The 20332-nt window shown below is 42.4% G+C and overlaps 1 protein-coding gene across 1 annotated transcript in view; it reads left to right on the top strand.

Annotated features, from left to right (window-relative positions):
* Positions 1 to 20332, top strand: part of C8H3orf20 (chromosome 8 C3orf20 homolog) — a 62101-nt gene that overhangs the window by 27801 nt on the left and 13968 nt on the right. The window contains exons 8-11 of the mRNA XM_024556373.3: positions 638 to 769; positions 7450 to 7573; positions 11756 to 12008; positions 19582 to 19885. Coding sequence (XP_024412141.2) covers positions 638 to 769; positions 7450 to 7573; positions 11756 to 12008; positions 19582 to 19885 — 813 coding nt within the window. The remainder of the gene's footprint in view (positions 1 to 637; positions 770 to 7449; positions 7574 to 11755; positions 12009 to 19581; positions 19886 to 20332) is intronic.

Below are 20332 nucleotides of genomic sequence, written 5' to 3'. Positions count from 1 at the left end.
AAGACTAGGTGGGTGTTACTATCCAGACCTGACATGATTAAGGGTAGTAGCAATATTTGTAAAAAGAGCCGTTTCAGTAAAAATAGTTCAGTGGCATTCAGGCATGAACTGAAGGGATAAGTGAGAGGAGGAGGGACCTATAGATGACTCCACAACGGAGTGTGTGTCTTCTAGGTGAAAACAGAACTTTCCGAGAGGGTCAAAGATCAATGTGTTTTAGATAGTTTTGATTGGTTCAACAGCCATATGTCTCCAGGCTATTGGATTCTCACCTAAAGTGAGAGATTGGAGATGATGGAGATAGATGTACCTGGTCTGGCTCAAAAGCTCCCAAGCAGTTGAGCAGAACCAAAGCCATCTTGCCTGCCCGACTCCTGTGTCTCTTCTGCAGTTGGTCCCAAGCTTGGGTTGGAAAGGGAAGGAGCGTGGATAAGAAGGCATCAGTTACTATTTTTTGCTTATCCCCCAAAGAGAGACTGGAAGCTACATTCCAACATAAGAACCAGAAAGATTTTTCAGTTCCCTTGGTCCCAAGAAAAGAGGGTTTTTTTTGCTTTGTTGGTAGGTCAGGGAGGGTTGGGCTGGGCAGGGACAATAGAAGCAGGGTTCGGCTGAGTACTGGTTTCTTCATCTGCAGGTGAATGAGCAAATGAAGCTGACGGTGCTGGGGCAGGACTCCATCATGGTCACCTTCACCTCCCTGAGTGAGACAGTAACACTCACTGTATCGCCCAACAACTGTCCCCACGGGGTAGGGCATGATAAAAGGGTAAGACAAAGCAAACCAGGCACCCAGGTTTGACCCCAGGTCATCACAACTTGTCTTGCCACTCTACCTCTCAATGCCTTTGTGTCTCCTACCTCACCCCACTCCCCCCACACACTCCTCTACTTCTTGCAAGGCCCTCCCTCTTTCTCTGCCTAATGGATTCCTACTCATCATTCACTGTCTGATCTTAGTACCTTCTCTGTGAAACTAGTATCAGTTAGGAGTCTTTTAGTTGTGACAGAGTCCAATGCACAGTGGCTTAAGCATGAAAAGAGACTATATTGGCTCAGTAAATGGAAGTCTGGCAATATGCAGCTTCAGGCATGGCTGGATCCAGGACCTCAACTGATTGCATCAGATCTTCCCCACCTTGGCTCTACTTTTTGATTTTTGGCTTTATTGTCAGGGAGTTTCTCTCCTTATGGTGACAAGATAGGCATAAGCATCTCTGGGCTCATTATTCTACTGGCTGTGTTCTCCCCAGGAGAATGGAGACTTCTCTTCCTTAAGTACTCCAGCAGAAGTGCCAACATCAACTTCATTGGCTCTATTGGCTGCCCATGCCCAAGATGTTCCCTGTGGCCAGGAGTGTGTGTTGCTCTCACTGACTAGGCTCAGATGTCGTGTCCACCCTGGAAGTCATGGGGTGTGATCAGCCCCAGGTGTAATACCTGGGCAAAGGATGAGGCAGGAGTGTTTTCCTAAAGGAAAATCAAGGTGCTGTTACCAGAAGATGAAGAGATGCTGCTGACCAGAATAACTGTCAACTCTGTCACCCCTCTATCCAAATCAGGTAGAGTCCACCTCTCCCTCTCCACAGGCCTCCCTGACATGATTCACCTCCATTCTAGCATTCTTTCATTTACAAGCCAATATTCTCCACCAAACTGGGAATTCCCTATGATTTTTACTATTGCCCCAGGACCCAGCCCAAGGGCTACTTCAGATTAAGTACTTGCAAAATATTTGTTGGTTGGGTGAGAAAACAGCAGACACTGAAAGCCCAGTTATTCCATTTGCTGAGTCTGTGTGGACCCTGCTGTGTGCCTGGTCTCAAGTCATCATTGTGGAGAACAATGAAGAGGATGAAGGGAACACAGTCCCTGATTCCTGAGGAATTTATAATCTAGAAGAGAGCAGTTGACATACACCATGAGACTGAGGTGACCAAGGGCTCACTGATGGAGCAAGCCACTTGTATTGCACGTAGGGTGCTTTGCTGTATTGGCTTACTCAGGAAGGCTTCATGGATTAGGAGCAGGAGGACCACACCTCTCAGTTTCCCCAGGGCCAGTCCCTGTTCACACCTGTCAGCTTGGAGGAATTATTAATAGCATGCTCTTGCAGTCTCAAAAATATCCTAGTTTGGATGATCAATTATATGGTCACCCTGAGCAAGGCTCTTGTGCTGTGGGTGCATTTACTGCCACATACTACAGGCTCCATAGACTCTCAGAGCTGACAGATCCCATAAGAAGCAGCCAGCCCAATATCCTCACTTTACTTGGGGACACAGGAAACAGGCATTTGTTAGGGACCCATGTTATCTGAATAAGATAACATAGAATACCCATGTTTTTCTTGAAGGAAAGCATCGCACCTGTTATCTTCAGTGTGTGTTCATTTCAGCAGCATTTCAACTTTATTATTCATGAACTAATTCAATAAACATTTGTTAGCACCTGCAGTGTGCCAAGTTGGCTGCTAGGGATGTAAAAAAGAAAGAAATCTTATTCCCTCTAGTCTCTGAGAATAATATCAACACCTGTTGTATTCCATCTTGATGGGCATGGGGCACCAGAGATAAGGGCTCTGAGGGAGCTGCCAGGGTTCGTTAACGGGGTCTCCTAGGAGCATTCAGGAAACTTAGATGCCTATGACTTCAGCCTGCACTTCATTACTTCAAAGAGCAAAATAACCCCAGGATTCTGAGTCCATCTGGGCTGAGATGAATGATCATGCTTATTGATGTGCCCATCCAATTAATGTGATTCCATGCTATTACTCTAAAAGTCATTGCTGCATTTCACAGACCTCAAACAAATATTCAAAAAAATTATATGGAACCACAAAAGACCCTGAATATCCACAGAAATCTTGACAAAGAACAAAGTTGGAGGAATCACTACTTGATATCAAACAATACTACAAGGCCATAGTAATCAAAACAATGTGGTACTGGCATAAAAGCAGACATACAGATCAATGGAACAGAGTAGGAAATCCAGAAATAAACTCACATCTTCATGGTCAATTAATATTTGACAAAGGAGGCAAAAACCTACAATGGGGTAAGACAGTCTGTTCAATAAATATTGTTGGGAAAATTTTAGAGATACATGCAAAAAAAATGAAACTATAACACCTACTTATACCATGCACAAGAATAAAGTCAAAATGGATTAAAGATTTAAATGTAAGACTTGAAACCATAAAAATCCTAGAAGAAAACATGATCAGTAAAATATCAGACATTTTTCATAGCAATATTTTTTCTGATATGTCTCCTCAGGCAAGGGAAACAAAGAAAAAAATAGCAAATGGGACTATATCAAGCTAAGAAGTTTTTGCACAGAAAAGGAAACCATTGACAAAATGAAAAGACAACCCACTGAACTGGAGAACATATTTGCCAATGATGCATCTGATAAGGGGTTAGTATCCAAAATTTATAAAGAACTTACAAACAACCCAATACCAAAAAAATATAATCCAATTAAAGATGGGCAAAGAATCTGAATAGACATTTCTCCAAAGAAGACATACAGATGGCCAAGAGACATGTGAAAAGATGCTCGATGTCACTAATCATCAGGAAAATGCAAATTAAAACCACAATGAGATAACACTTCACACCTGTCAGAATGGCCATCATCAATAAATCAACAAACATGCTGGCGAGGATGTGGAGGAAAGGGGACCCTGTGCATTGCTGGTGGGAAAGCATATTGGTGCAGCCACTGTAGAAAGCAGTATGGACATTCCTCAAAAAATTAAAAATGGAACTATCTTATGACCTAGCAATTCCACTTCTGGGAATTTATCTGAAGAACCAGAAATACTAATTGAAATAATATAAGCACACCTATGCTCATTGAGGCACTATTTACAATAGCCAAGATGTGGAATCAGCCCAAGTGCTCACCAGTAGATGAGTAGATAAAAAAGCTGTGGTACATTTACACAGCAGAATACCACTTGGCTATGAAAAAGAAGGAAATCCAACCTTTCGTAACAGCATGGATGGACCTGGAAACTATTATGCTAAGTGAAATAAGCTGGTAACAGAAAGACAAGTACCATATGATTTCACTTGTATGTGGAATCTACTGAACAAAACAAACAAACAAAATAGCACAGGCTCAGAATACAGAAAACAGACTGACATCTGTCAGAGGGAGGGGGTTGGGGGCTGGTCAAAAAGGTGACAGGATTAAGCAAAAACTAAACAACTCATAGACCGGGATGACAGGATGGTGATTATATGAGAGAAAAGGGTGTGATGGAAGAGAGAGAAGGGTAAAGAGGGGATAAATGGTGATGGAAAGAAACTTGACTGGGTGGTGAACACACAATACAAACCACAGATGTTGTATTATAGAATTGTACACTTAAAACCTATGTAATTTTATTGATTGATTTGAGAGAGAGAGAAACATCAATTTGTCCTACTTTATCATGCCTTCATTCGTTGCTTCTTGTGTGTGCCCTGACCAGAGACTGAACCTGAAACCTTGGCATGTTGGGACGACGCTCTAACCAACTGAGCTACCTGACCAGGGCCTAAAACCTATATAATTTAATTAACCAATGTCACCCCAATAAATTCAATAAAAATTTAAAAGTAAATAAATAAAAGTCATTGTTAAGTGACTAATTATGCATGAGGTCATGTGTCTATGTTTCTTGATAAACTTTTTAGGTTGTATAAAACAATGAGTTTGAGTTTACTTACCAAAGGCAATAAATAGATATTAGAAAAATACTTTTTCACGTAAAATTGCAGCAATGCTTTGTTTGCCTGCCAATCTCTTGTCTGGTAATCTCTGAAGTCAGCTGAGAACCAGGACATAAGCAGCCAAAGCCCCCAGTGAACAGCCAAGAGAAATCACTCTAAGTCCATGAACTAAACATGCCCACTAGGCCTAGGCAAGCCCCTTAGTAATTCAAGACAGATTTTTTTTCCTTCCCTAAATGCAGCCTTGGCAAGCTAGAACTAGAAACCCAGAGCTGTGATGTCCAGTAGGGTAACCACAAGTCACAAATGGCTATTGAGCATTTGCAGTGTGGGGACAAGTCCAACGGAGATGGCCCAAAAGTGAAAGTACATTCTGCGTTACCGAGACTCCATTTGAAAAGACAATATAAAATCTTTAATTAATTATTTATTTAGATTCCATGTTGAAATAGTCATAATTTTTATATAGTGGGGTAGCTAAATATGTTATTAAAATAAATTTTGACTTTTAAGAGTGTTTTAAATGTGGCTACAGGAATGTGTCCAACGGCTCATGTAGCTCGAGTTGTATTTCTGTTGGACCCTGTAGGTCCAGGCGGCGGAGTCTTAGGAAGCTCCCGGGGGCACGGACAGTGCACTCAGGGGCTGGGAAGTTATGGAAAAGGCATCGTAACTCAAAGAGCACAACCGTCTTGGGCACATTTTGCATATGGATAAACAGACCTTAGGACAGCTTCTGAAAACAGAACCACGTTCTAGACAACAGTCATCGATGTTGACCAAGAAGACTGACTTGCCAAAAAGCATCCAGGTCAAAATCCCTTCCCTTTGCGAGCACAGGGAGGTGGAGTGCATGTTAAACTCCCTAACCAGACAGCAGCAACTGAAGAAAGACCAGATTTATTGTAGGTAACAGGATTTCCAAACATTGATCTTAACTACTAGGTTAAGCCTATCAGATATTTCTACATGAAATCCTTGAAGCTCAGAGAATTGCCTCCTTTTGGATTCTTGGATCATGAAAGCTACAAGAAGCCCTTGAAAAAATTTGCTGAGTGTGGCAGCTGGCAAAGAGCCTCAGCTGGGAAGAGGCCATAGGGCCTTGGGCTAGTCCCTTCCCTTTTAGGGCCTTAGTTTCCCCATCTGTATTGTGATATACAAGGGCCCACCCAGCTTTCACACACTGCCATCCTAAGACTTTTACAACCCGTTCAACTCCATCCTGTGTGTGTGTGTATGTGGGGCTAGTTATCACTCATCAGCAAAATCCATGACAGTCTAGGAGAGCTGAGAGTGGGGGTAGGGTGGCCTCCTTCCTCAAAGTCCTTGTCACAGGGAAGCTTGTTAAATGGCTTCCCCAGACACCCATCTCCCTGGAAGAAGAGCGACAGGCAGAATGGCGGTTCCAGCTTTTACGGCCCTGAGGCCTGGCTCCTCACTAAATATTTCTATCAAGGCAGCACTTTGGAAGCGAGGCAATGTCTCAATTTAAATGCTTTATTAGCCCAGAGTGCCACCTCAAATCCTTTTTGGAAGCAAGCTGGGTATAAATTACAAATAAATAAATAAAATTAGCCCAGAAGCGGCAGCTGGGGCCAGCGGTTGGAAGGATGGTTGAGGTTTTGCCATTAATTGGGGCATCCTTTACAGAAGTCCTGCCCACGGGGTAAAGAAGGACATGTGGGCTGACTTCATTGTTCTTCAGCAAATCTGTCCACTGCCCACCTCACTCTCTCTGCCTTAGGCTTCAATTTCACAGAAGAAAAATCTTTTTCACACCTCCTCTGGGTTAAGTGAGAGATGTAGAAAGCATGGTTCCTGCCTTTAGGGGGTTGACCGAATTTGGCATAAAGAAAGTAGAAATGACCAGGCCCAGGGCAGAAAGGACAGGAAGGGGCAAATGTGCAAATTTAATACGGAGAGCTATTGCTGCTGGCTTGGAAAGGCTTCCTGCAGAAAGAGTCAAACCCTGACTGCCATTACCTCTGGAATCTGAGCTTAGGTGTGCAGTACCATTTGATGCTCTGGCAGAGGGAGTGGTTGAACTGCAGGGTAGCCCCAGCAGTTGCCTCACCACCCCACAGGGGGGCCCAGAGCCAGAATGGCCCTTCAGGGTAACCCCAAACTGAGGCAGGAGGCCTGGGCCTTTGCACTCACAGGCACCAGTCAATCCATGTAATCTTGGCCAAGGGCAGTTTTTCAGCTGAGATGCTCTGGCAGCTGGAGGGAGGAAGAGGGTTCTAGGGGTTGAATACAGAGGGGGACTGGCTCTAGAGAGGCCTTTATCCATCTAGTTATTTGTAATGTAATAAGCACTAACTGAACACTTTCTGCATGATGGACACTCAGACACAAAGCAGACCAAGACAGTCCCTGCCCTCTAGGAGCTTACAGTTGAAGGGGGTGGGGGGTGGACACGGGCTCAAATGCTTTCAGATTACTTCCTAAAGGGCTAACTTCTGTCTTCAAGCTGCATGAAAATGGGGTCCAAGGCCAGGAATAGTTTTGCCCAGTAGAATCAGGGAAAACCCTCCAAGGAGGGGACATTTGAGTCAGACTGGACTGGTGTGCAAGAATTCACTGAGCTGAAGGGGAGAGAGGTGTGTCCTAGGCAGAGGGGCCAGTACATCCTCCAAGTCAGAGCAAAGCCTGGTTTTCACTGGTCTGGGCAGCTGGTCCCTGGCAGTACAGGTAACAATGCCCTCCCTTGGCCTCTCCCCAGGTGACCCACAAGATCAGCTTCATGGATGAAAAGATGTGTAAGATGAGCCGAGCCCTGGCAGAGATCAAGAAGCGGTTTCAGAAGACAGTGTCTCAGTTCATGAATTCTATCTTACTGACGGCGGGTAAGGGGGCAGAAAGGTTGGCAATAGCCTGTTTGATGGCTTCCCAAATCCTGAGTTACCTGTAAGTCATCTCCAAGGACAGCTCTCTACCACCCCAGGCAGGGAGCATGGCAGGGAGATTCCCCTATTGGTCAATGGGATTACTGGGCTCGGGGTGCTGAAGGGACTAGCTCGAGGCCACACAGCTAATAATGGTGACCTTTGCCACCCTCAATTTTTAAAATTTTCTTTATTTTTAAAAATATTTTATTGATTATGCTATTACAGTTATCCCAATTTTCCTCCTTTTTCCCCAACCACCCAGTATCCCCATTCCCTCCAGCAATCCCCCTGCTTAGTTCATGTTTATGGGTCATGCGTATAAGTCCTTTGGCTTTCCTATTCTATTCTTAACATCCTCCTGTCTATTTTGTACCTACCAATTTATGCTTCTTAATCCCTGCACCTTTCCCCTTGTTCTTCCCCTTCCCCCTCCCAGCTGACCCTCCAAATGATCTCCCTATCTATGATTGTGTTCCTGTTCTGGTTGTTCACTTAGTTTGTTTTTTAGATTCAGTTGGTGATGGTTGTGAATTTGTTGCCTTTTTAATGTTAATAGTTTTGATCTTGTTCTTTTTCTTAAATAAGTCCCTTTAACATTCATATAATAATGACTTGGTGATGATGAATTCCTTTAGCTTTACCTTGTCTGGGAAGCACTTTATCCTCCATTCAATTCTAAACAATAGGTTTTCTGGATAGAGTAATTTTGGTTGTAGGTTCTTGATTTTTATCACTTTGAGTACTTCTTGCCAATCCCTTCTAGTCTGCAAAGTTCCTTTTGAGAAATCAGCTGACAGTCTTATGGGAACTCCTTTTTAGGTAACCATCAGCTTTTCTCTTGCTGCTTTTAAGATTCTCTCTTTATCTTTAACCTTTGGCATTTTAATTGTGATGTGTCTTGGTGTGGTCCAAGAGGGTATTTGGGACTCTCTGTGTTTCCTGGACTTGTATGTCTATTTCCTTCAACAAATTAGGGAAGTTTTCTTTCATCATTTTTTCTTTTCTTTTTTTTTTTAAAAAGTATTTTATTTATTTACTTTTAGAGAGGGGGAAGGGAAAGAGAAAGAGAGGGAGAGAAACATCAATGTGTGGTTGCCTCTCACACACCCCCTACTGGGGAACCTACTTGGCTTGCAACCCAGGCATGTGCCCTGACTGGGAATTGAGCCAGCGACCCTTTGGTTCACAGGCCGGTTCTTTCATTATTTTTTCAAAAAAGTTTCCAATTTCTTGCTCTTCCTCTTCTCCTTCTGGCATCCCTATGATTCAGATGCTAGTACATTTGGAGATGTCCAAGAGGCTCCTTAGTCTATCCTCATTTTTTTAAATACTTTTTTCTTCTTGCTGTTCTGATTGAATGCTTTTTTTCTTCCTTTTGTTCCAAATTGTTGATTTGATTCTCACCTTTATCCTCTTCACTGTTGGTTCCCTGTAGATTTTTCTTTATTTCACTTAATGTAAACATCGTTTCTGCTTGGGTCTTTTTAATACTCTTGCTGTACTCAGTGAATTCTTCGAGCATCCTGATTGCCAGTGTTTTGAACTCTGCATTTGATGAATTGATTATCTCTGTTTTGTTTAGTTCTTTTGCTGGAGCTTTGTTCTGTTCTTTCATTTGGGCCATATTTCTTTGTCTCCTCAATTTGGCAGCCTCCCTCTATTTGTTTCTGTGTATTAAGTAGGGCTGCTTTGATTCTCTGTCTTAGTAGCATTACCTATTATAGAAAAGTGTACCCATAAATTGTGTGGGGCAGAGCCTTAGGTAATCGCCAGGGAAGGGCAACCCGTATCACCACTTTGTGGCTGTGTGTGGGGGGGAGGGCTCAGAGACAGGACAATGCCACTGCTTGGCTTCTCAAAGTTTGTCTGGGAGGAAGCTGTCTCCTGGCACTCACCCTGTTTCCAGTCACTTCGCTTTCTCCCCATAAGTGACTGGTGCCCTTCTAGCTGTTATCCTGGTGCTGAATCCCAGAGGGGGTGGGTCTGCATAAGTCCTAAGCCCATTGCAGGCCCTTTAAGAAGAGACTCCTGAGAATCCCACACTTTCTTCTGCCACCCCAACCCACACTGGTTTTTATAGCCAGAAGTTATGGGGATTTATCTTCCTGGCACTGGAACCCTAGACTGAGTAGTCTCATTTGGGGCTGGGATCCCTCACTCCTGAGGTATCCCTCCTGATTTTTATCCACCACACATGAACATGGGACCACCCATTCAGCCACCTTTCCATGCCACTCTGAGTCCCTGTGCCTCTCCATGCCTCTTCCCCTCTCCATACCTCTCCACATGTCTCTGCATCTCTGCCCCTCCTACCCAACTGGATGAACGTGGCTTCTTTAATCCTTGGTTGTTGGACTTCATACAGCTTGATTTTCTGATGGTGCTGAGTGATTTTTTTTTGTAGTCTAGTTGTAATTTTTTCTGTAGTTGTGCAAGGAGGTGAAATGTGTTTACCTAGCCTCCATCTTGGCCAGAAGTCCTGTTCTCTCTTTTTTTAAAACCTCGCCCAAGGATGTCTGTCACCGTAGTCCTGCCTGCTCTAACTTTGGGCCCATAAGAGAGGCCTAGTGTCATCTGAGGGAGAATCTGTAAGCCTGAGGTCCTGGTTATCCCATGGGGCCATTAAAGCCCACTAGGGAGGAAGGCAGCACTGGCCAAGGAAGCTCTGGGCCTTTACCTGGGCATCAGACACATGGCCCATTCTGCATTATTTCTTTTCAGCAAATTCCTGACACCAGACAAATTTATTCTAGGGCATGAGAAAAACGGATTTCTGGCAGCAATGTAGATGCTTCTGTCACAGCCCCACTGTGGGACACTGCAGCCCCACCCAAATCCATGCTCATGCCCACCCTTAATTTATGAGTGCTCTCCCATGTGTGTTTAATATCTTCATGTGATTATCTTATTTTCCTGGGTCTAATCATCTTTCTGTATGTCTCTCTGTCCCCACCCCACCCCTGGTTCACCTTTCTGCTCCATATACTATATTGTCCATCACCCATTTGCAGCCCATTCCTCTCTCCTCGTGGTGGAAGATCTAGCAGAGAAGGAAAAAACAGCCACCTCACCAGGCTGTCCTGCTAGGCCCACAGGGCTCCCAGGGCTAGCACATGTAGCCTTAGGACCCCTCCCACATCTGGACTCTTCCCACTACTGATGAGCGGGGGGACAAAGGAACATTGACATAACCCCAACCCCTAGCTGGGAATGGAAGGGCTGTGCTCCCCCCATGGCCTCCCTGGGTTGTTTCTTCTCATCCCTAAAAAGCCAGTTCAACTGTGCTCCTCCTCTGGAAAGCCTTCCCAGATTCCCCCAGAAGAATGGGGCACACTCTCCTCTGGACTCCCACAGCACTTTATATGTGCTCAAATTATAAATCTTACTAGCTAGCATTGTAAATATTTCTGTTTGTCCATCTCTCCTTTACTGTACTAGGAGTTTTCAGAGGCAGAGAACCCTGTTTTGAGTGGTCTCTGTATGCCTACCACCCATCCTTCAATAAATGGTTAAGTGAATGGAGGAATGAGAGTTCCCTGGCCTCAGAAGTTTTCCAGTCTAATAGGGAAAGTAAAATAAGAATATAAATAAATACAATATAACAAAGAAAGTAGATGGAAATTACTTACATATGGAGACACGGGGAACAACATTCTCAGGGAAGGGAGGAACATGGATGCATTGTACCCAGTCTCTACATTGAGTGCTATGGAGGACACAAAGCTGAGTGAAATACAGGCCCCTTAGGAGAAGAAGGATCTAAGCTGGGTATTGATGAATGAATGGAAATGAGAGGTTGATTCATTCTTACAGTCAGCTAGTATTTACTGATCCACTAACTGTACTAGAGCCCTGTGCCAGGCAACAGAGGGCAGGCGGCCAGTGGGAGAATCTGCAAGAGAACTCTGCATTTGATAAATTGATTATCTCTGTTTTGTTTAGTTCTTTTGCTGGAGCTTTGTTCTGTTCTTTCATTTGGGCCATATTTGTTTCCTCAATTTGGCAGCCTCCCTGTATTTGTTTCTGTGTATTAAGGAGTGGAGAGGGAGATGAGCTGAAGGGTGTCCACTGCAGGACCTCACAACAGGGAGATAAGGACAGGCCACAGGGGAGAGTAACAGAATTGTCTTCTGTTAACAGGCTTGCTCACCATAGAATATCCAGTAAGGGAAAAGGCAGAAATGAGTCGAGTCAAAATGAAATCCTGGTTCAGTTTTGAGCGGGGCACGAAGCAAAATCTCTACTCAGCAGAATCCCTTGTATTACGACATCAGTCAGCCCAACCAGAGTCCTTGTTTGCAGAGCTTTCGAAGGAAGATCCTGGGTCTGTTCCTGTGACCCCCACTGACAAGAAGACCATCAAGATCCAAGCCAAAACCCCAGTCACACCCAGGTGGGCTCGGGCCTTCCTTTCCTTCAGCTTCTGTTTGTCAGATGCTGTGATGGGTAATAGACACACAATGGTGAAGAAAATAGATGAGACCCCTCCCTGTTGGAGCTGGAATTCTTGGGCAGGGGAAAGATAGAAGATAAACGCATGAATACCTGAAGTCATTTTAGATTGTGATGAGGCTAGGAAGAAAAATCAGCATAATGGGTTAGAGCAGAGGTTGGCAATTTAGGGCCATGTGCCGATTTGGCCCTGTTGTCTTGTCTTTTTTATGAGTGAGCTAAGAATGGTTTTTATGTTTTTAAATGCTGGGGAGGAAATCAAAAGACTTTCTCATGACATGTGAAATGATATAAAATTTGAATGTCAAATCCATAAGTAGGATTTTCTTGGGACCTGGCCATACCCACTCATTTACATATTATGTGTAGCTGCTTACCCTGCTAGGACAGAAGTCTTGAGTTCTTGTTACCCAGTCCATCTGGCCTACAAAGATTAGAACATTTGCACTGTGGTCCTTTATACAAAATGTTGACCAGCTCCTGGGATGGAGAGTGATTAGGAAGTGGGTGGGATGTGATGCATTAGGTAGACAGGTTGGGAAAGGCAGTCTTGAGGAGATCATATTTAACTGGGCACTGAAGGGTAAGAAAGAGGCAGCCACAAAAAAGGATGGGGAAGGAACAGCAAGCAAATGTAGAGCAAGTACAAAAGCCCTGAGACAAGAACAAGTTTGGTTTGTGTGAGGGAAAATAATAGTAGCAGCTCATGATGAAGAACGTAACGTAAACTGAGGACAGCGAGGTAGGCTAGAATCAGATCAAGTAGCCTTGTTAGTGTTATAGGAAGTCATTCCATTACTTGAAGACAGAACATGATATCGTCTGACTTGATATCGTCTGACTTATGGCTTTTTAAAAACACTTAAAATATCTTTTATATATTTATTTTTAACTTTAAAAATATATAATATAGAAACACAGAAAAATGAACAAACCCTCAGTGTATATAGCTCAATGAGTACCATAAAGTGAGTATACTCTATTATCACCAAGTCAAAAAATAGAACATTACCGGCTCCTTAGAAGTCCCCTCTTGTCCCCTACCCATCAGTAACCCCCTGCTCCTCCCCAACAGAAAGATTTCTAATACCAAAGTTAGCTTTTAATATATTTTTAGCTTTGTTTAAATGGATCTATCCAGTATAGATCCATTGGTATCTGGCTTCTTTTGCTCAACATTATAATTGTGAGATTTATCCATATTGTTTCAGGTAATTTGCTCACTTTCATTGCTACATAATAATCTATTGTGTGAATGCACTACAAATTGTGCATTTTAATGTGGGTGGATATTTGAGTTGTTTATAGTTTTGGTAATGACAAATTGTGCTGGTGTTGCTATATGTCCTCATTTCTGGTTGCTATATGCCTGAATATGAAATTGCTGTCATTGAGCACGTATATGTTCAGCTCGTAGTAGAGACCATTTTCCCAAACGGTGGTATCAAGTTCCACTCCCCCCAGCAGTGTATAAGAATTCCTGTGGCTCCACGTTCTCCTCATTGCTTGATAGTCAGTCATTTTTATTATAACCATTCTCTAAATGGGTTTTCATTTGCATTTCACTGGTCACTATAGAGATTGAGCACCTTTCCAGTTGTTCATTGACCATTTTGAATATTCTCTTTTGCAAAGTGCCTGTTTGGGTCTCTTGTCCATTTTTCTAGTGGTGGTTTGTCTTTTCTTCATTTATATTTTGGAGTTCTTTATATATTCTGGATATAAGACTTTTGTCAGGAACACATGGTGCAAATGATTCTCCTGCCTTTGCACTGGTCATGGTGTATATCGATAAACAAGTTGTTAAGCTTAATGTCCAATTTTCACTCTTTCTTTATAATTAGTTTTTTGTACCCTGTTTAAGAAATTACCCTATTGAAACAACATCAAGATACCCTCCAAAGTTGCTTTCTAGTGGTGTTTTTTTGTTTTTATGTTTATAGTTATTCACCAACTGGAAATAATTTCTGTGTATGATGTGAAGTAGGACCTAAGTTTTAATTTTTTCTATATATTTCCAAATGAACAGCATCACCTATTGAAAAGTTTATAACTTTCCCTCAGCTCTGTGGTGAAAATTCTATAATAAATCAAGAGGCTCTATATGTATAAATCAAGGGTCATCTTCTGGACTCCCCATTTTGTTCCCTATTGTCCTATAGTTTCACGACAAATATTGGTGTACAGCAGAATATTGATATATTCAGACTTTGTTGTTCTAAATTGTTTTGCTGTTCTTGGTCCTTTACATCTCCATACAATTTTAGAATCATCCTGTTAATTTAAAAAACAATGTCCTAGGGTTTCAATTGGATTGTTAATATTTTTGTAATAGTGGAGTATTTTAATTCATGAACATGGTATATCTTTTTATTTATTTATTTAGGTCTTCTCTAATCTCTCCATAGTATTTTGTAGCCTTCAGTATAGAGGTCTTCTATGTCTTTTATTAGATTTATTGTAGGGTATTTAATAGTTTTTGGTGCTTTTACAAAACTTTTTAATCTAATTTTTTATTTGTTGCTGGTATATAGAAAGACAATTGATTTTATCTCAATTTAAATTTATTTTTAATTTACTTACAGTAAACTTTACTCTCTTTGTCATAAGAATCTATGAGTTTTGACACATGCATGGACTTGTGTAACCACCGCGGTAGCCCAGATACAGAACAGTTTTATCACCTTCCCCCACCAAAAAAATGATAAACAACCTACAAATTCCCTCATGCTACCCCTTTGCATGAGTCACATTCTTCCCTCACCTTTGAATCCTAACAACATTGACCTGTTTTCTGTAGCTATAAGTTTTTTATTTCCTTGAATGTCATTTGAGTGGAATTATACATCATAGAGCCTTTTGAGTCTGTAGTTTTTTTCACTTAGCATAATGCATGCAACATTCATTTACACAGGGGGGAAGCTGTGTAAATGTGGGTGGATATTTATACCACTGGCTTTCCTGGTTTTCCAGCTTGCAGACAGCGGACTGTGGGACTTTTTGGCTTCTATAAGCATGTGAGCCGATTCCCATAAATTTCCACATATATATCTATGCACATATAGTTTCAAGTTACTGACCAGTATTCTTCCATTTTAATCTAAAGGACTCTCTTTAGCATTTCTCGTGGGGCAGGCCTACTACTGACAAACTCCCTCAGCTTTTGTTTATCTGGGAATGTCTTGATTTCCCTTTCATTTTTGAAGGCTAAATTTGCTCAATATAGAAATCTTTGCTGATATTTTTTTTCTTCCAGCACTTCAAGTATGTTATTGTACTGACTTCTGGCCTCCATGATTTTTGATGAGAAATTGGCTGTTAACCTTATTGAGGATCCCTTGTGTGTGATGAGTCACTTTTCTCTTGTTGCTTTCAAAATTCTATTTGTCTTTGTCTTTCAACAATTTTATTTTAATGTGTCTTAGTGTGGATCTCTTTGAATTCATCCTACTTGGAACTTGTTGAGCTTCTTGGAAAAATCTCAAGTTCAGAAAATTTTTGGCAATTATTTTTCAAATATTATTTCTGCTTCTTTCCCTCTTGTCCTGTAATTCCCATTATGTGTATGTTGGTATTCCCAATGGTGTCCCACAGGTATCTTAGGTTCTGTTAGCTTTTTTTCATTCATTTTAGTTTCTGTTCTTCAAACTCAGTGATCTTAATTACCCTATCTTCAAGTTTGCTGATTCTTTTTTCTGCCTGTTCAGATCTGATGTTGCTTTTCATTTCATTTATGGTACTTTACATGTTTAGAATTTCTGGTTGGTTATTTTTATAATGTTTGTCTCTTTATTGAACTCTCTATCTAATGGGGCATTGTTCTCCTGGTTTGTTTTAGTTCTTTGTCCTTAGTTCCCTTTAGCACATTGAACATAATTAAGATAGTTGACATAAAATATTTGTCTAGAAAGTCCAATATCTGAGTTTCCTTGGGGAGTTTTTTTTCATTTCTTTTATCTGGTGAATGAGGCATACTTTTTTGTTTCTTTGCATGTCGTATAATTTTTTGTTGAAAAGTGAACATTTTTAATATTATAATGTAGTAAGTGTGGAAATCAAATTCTACCCTCTCTCCAGGGTTTGTTGTTGCTACTTATAGTTTATAATTGTTTGTTTAGTGACTTTTCTAAACTACTTTCATAAAGACTTCATTCTTTATTATGTGCTCACTAAAGTCTCCATTTGCTTATCTCACTGGTCAGCTAATGATGTTTTAACAGAGACTTCCTTAAATGCCTGGAACAAAAAACAAAAACAAAACACCTTTCCTAGTCTTTGCAGATGAACTTTTCTGTGCTACAGTACTTCTTCAGTGCTTTTCACCAGGCTGTTTAATCTCTGCTTTAGCCTTTACTTCCCTTTTGCCCAGAGCCCAGAGGTCAGGGAGAAGTGAAGGCTCAGGATGTTCTCAGGCCTTTTCTAAAGGTTCCAACCCTGGACATGCTTGTGACCCTTCATGTTTCCTGGTACACATGGGACCTTTCAAAGCCTTTATTACCCCATGTACTTTTTCCCAGCCTCTTTCTTCCCAGGCTTTCTGGTCTATCTACCGTGGGCTCCAACTGTTACCTCTTGTACCAGGAGGCTGTATCTGGTACATTTACGTTTAAATGCTTTTGACAAATGCTGCCAAAGATGCTGCTCCATCTCTAAGAAAATCCCAGAATGGATGAAACAAAGGCAAGGCCCCTTAGCCAATCCTTCAGGAAACCTCCAGACATGTCAAATTACACAACCACAATTCCCTGAGATCAATATCCGTATTACCCTCCCTGGTGACCAGCAAGCCACACCAGGAACATGGGCCGCCATCCCCACAGGTGCCACCAACCTAGAGAGTTGGAGATGGCAGGTGGGTAAGTTAAAATATCACAATACTCTCTTACCAAAATTCAGCAGTTTCTTCACTAATCATTTCCTTGATGGTTATAAGCTTTTTCATTGGTTTCCAGAGTGCTGTAAAATTGATTCTGATAGTTTTTGCCAGATTACTTGTTGGTTTAGTGAAGGGACATAGTTTTGGAGTTCTCTACTCTGCTATTTTTGGCAACTTCACCCTTATTTTTTATATTAAACATCATTTCTATATAATTTTCTGTAAGTTGTGTGTTTACTTCCTTTGTCTATATTTTATTGGGTTGTTAACTTTTTCAAATTCATTTATAGTTCATTATGTAGTAGGTAATCTAACCACTTGTCTGTGATAGGAGCTTCATATCTGTTTTCCAGTTTGTCTTTTGCCTTTGCTTGTATGGTTTCACTATCAGGGTTTGCGGGGGAGCGGTTGTTTTTTCTTTGTGTAATTGAATTTATCAATATTTTTCTATCATGACTTCTGAACTTATGGGTCATAATTATAAAAGGCCTTTTCTGCACCAAAAGTACAAAATGATTCTCCTGTATTTTGTACTAGAACTTTTATGGCTTGATTTTGTTTTCACATTTAAAACCTTAATTTATTTTGGGTTTATATTGGTATACAAGTTGTGATGAGTAGATGTAACCCTTTCCTTCCCAGATGTTCAGGCTCTTGAACAAGAAATATTTTTAAGTTTGTTTACCAAGTATTCACTAGTATCAAGTAGCCTCTGAAAAATTCTGAGTAGTCTCTGGATATATTTTGCTTGCTAAGAACAAACTGACAGTAACCAGAGGGGAAGTAGAAGGGGATAATGGGGGGAAAGGGGAAGGGTTGTCAAGGAACATGTATGAAGGACACATGGACAAAGCCAAAGAGGGGTAAGATTGAGGGTGGGAGGTGGGGATGGTGGGGGTTGGAGGAGTTATGGGGGGGGGAATGGAGACAACTGTACTTGAACAACAATAAAAAAAAGAGAGACAGAAAAAATTCTGAGTAGTAAATTACTTGCATTGCTTTTGTTTTAGGATGACCTGGTTTCTAACCCTGGCCCTTGCCATTTAATTACTATATGAATTTAGGCAATTCATTAACCCAGTCGGAGCCTTCTGTTTCCTGATTTGTAAACAGTGACAATAGTTTCTTTATAGCCTATTACAAAGGTTATTACAAAACCAACCATGACAATGTCTATGTCGAGAGCTTTGGATGCTGTAAAGTGCTAACCCCAATGTAAGGCTATAGAAATTATAAGAATAGCCATGGCTGGTGCAGCTCAGTGGATCGAGCACCAGTCTGTGAACCAAAGGGCTTCTGGTTTGATTCCCAGTCAGGGCATATGCTGGGGTTGCAGGCTAGGTCCCTGGTGCAGTGTGCATGAGAGGCAGCCACACATTAGTGTTTCTCCCTCTCTCTTTCTCCCTCCCTCCCCCTCTCTCTAAAAATAAATAAAATCTTTTTATAAAAAAATGATAAGAATTAAATCATAGCAACACTTTATATTTGGCAGGTGCTTATTTCTATCTAAATACACAACCCTCACAACCCTGCATCAACCCTGCACAGTGTCTGGCACATAGTAGGTGCCTCATAATACTTGTTTGGATATTTATTGGCTCTCTATTGAATCTTTACTATTTGCCAAGGGCTACTATTTATTCCACTGAGCGAAACACTCCAAACTCATGAACTCATAGAATTTATGTTCTATTAGGATAGAGAAGTACAATTACGAAAATTAATAAGTAAAACATATAATACGTTAGACAGTGAGCAATGCTAAGGAAGAAAATGAGGCAGGGAATTAGTAAGAGTGTTGGGGGGGGAGGGATGCAATTCTGAATAGGGCAGTCAAAGAAAGTCTCACTGAGAAGGTGACATTTGCATAGAGACGTAAAGGAAGTGAGAAAGTGAGTTGCGTGGCTACCTGGAGGAAGAGCCACGCAGGCAGAAGGAACAGGGCGAGCAAAGACCCTGAGGGTGGAGGGTAAGCAGAGGCCAGAGTGGCCAGAGTAAGCAAAGGTGAGAATGTTGGAGAAGGGTAAGAGGAATGAGGAAGGGGGACCGATCGTGTATACCCTTGAAGAGACTTGTAGGGACTTTGGCTTTTATTCTGTGAAAGGTGGAAGCCACTGGAGGATTTCAAAGAGAGTAATGACATGATGTGACTCAAGATTTTAACAGGATCCCTCAGTCTGCTGGGCAGAGAATAATCTGAAGAGGGGCCAGAGGAGAAAGCAAAAGACCCATTGGGAAGAACTTGCAGGCACCCAGGCAAGAAATGATGGAGTCTCAGGCCATGTTAATAGAAGTGGGAGGACAGGAACAGTGATTGGATCTGGATCTTTCTTGACTGGAGAGCAAACAGGCTTGCTGCCATGTTGGATAGGATATGGGATGTGAGAGAAAGAAAATTTTTCAGGATGACTACAAAGCTTTTGTTGGATAGATGAATGAATGAGTCACTGGTTAATTGCATTTTGCACCTGAGGAAATGGAGGCCCAGAGAGGTTAGGGGATCCGTTAAAGGTGGTGCTGCCTGTTGGTGGTGGAGGCCAGGCTAGACCTGCCTGCAGCCTAGACTCCACAGCAGCGGGAACTTTGTCCATGTGGAAGCAGGGCCCACTGAGCCCTGCTCACTTGCTCCTTCTTGCAGAAGGAAGGCCCGGGAGGTACGCAGCCCCACCAGGTGGGCAGCCTCACCATCTGACTGCCCTTTGGTGCTGAGGAAGCTCATCTGTAAGGAAGACATCCGCGCTGGCTGCAAGTGCATAGTGAAGGCACCCCTGGTAACTGACGTGGAGCTAGAACGCTTCCTGTCAGCGCCCCGGGACCCCAGCCAGGTGCTGGTGTTCGGGATAGTGTCGCATCAGAGATCCGTCAGCACAGGACAGCTCCAGTGGCTGCTCAACACACTCTACAGCCGCCAGCAGCAGGGCCGCGCCTCACCCTGCATCCAGGTGGGTCCTGGGCCCAGCAGAGGAGACCTCAGTGTCTGCGGGTGGGGCGACAGGTGGGGGAAGACCCACAGGGAGGATTAGGACTGTCTGAGCACCTGGCTGACAGGTCGCATCTCCACCTCAGCACACGGCCCTCTTTTACTTCCTTTTCTCCTTGGGGCCTTTGCACTCACTCTCCTACTGTTTGCAGTGTTTTCTCCCACTCGTCCTCCTGTCCCAGGGTGGATGTCACCACATGGAGGTGGGTACCTTTTCTGACCTGCAGACAAAGTCAGACCCCTGTTGTTTTTTCCCTGAGTGCTCACCGCAGTTGGTGGTTATGTCCTGGGTATTCATAGCAGAGCCACACTCCCCACTAGATCCTCAAGGCTAAGGAATGTGTGTAGACAGTGGCCCTATGACGCATCAGTCCTGTGCAGGGCTCTGTGCTCCACTGTTGATTTTGAC

Source organism: Desmodus rotundus, chromosome 8 (assembly GCF_022682495.2).
Source record: "Desmodus rotundus isolate HL8 chromosome 8, HLdesRot8A.1, whole genome shotgun sequence".
Lineage (NCBI taxonomy): Eukaryota > Metazoa > Chordata > Mammalia > Chiroptera > Phyllostomidae > Desmodus > Desmodus rotundus.
Note: the sequence above shows the minus strand (reverse complement) of the source record. Positions and strands in the feature narration are given on the sequence as shown.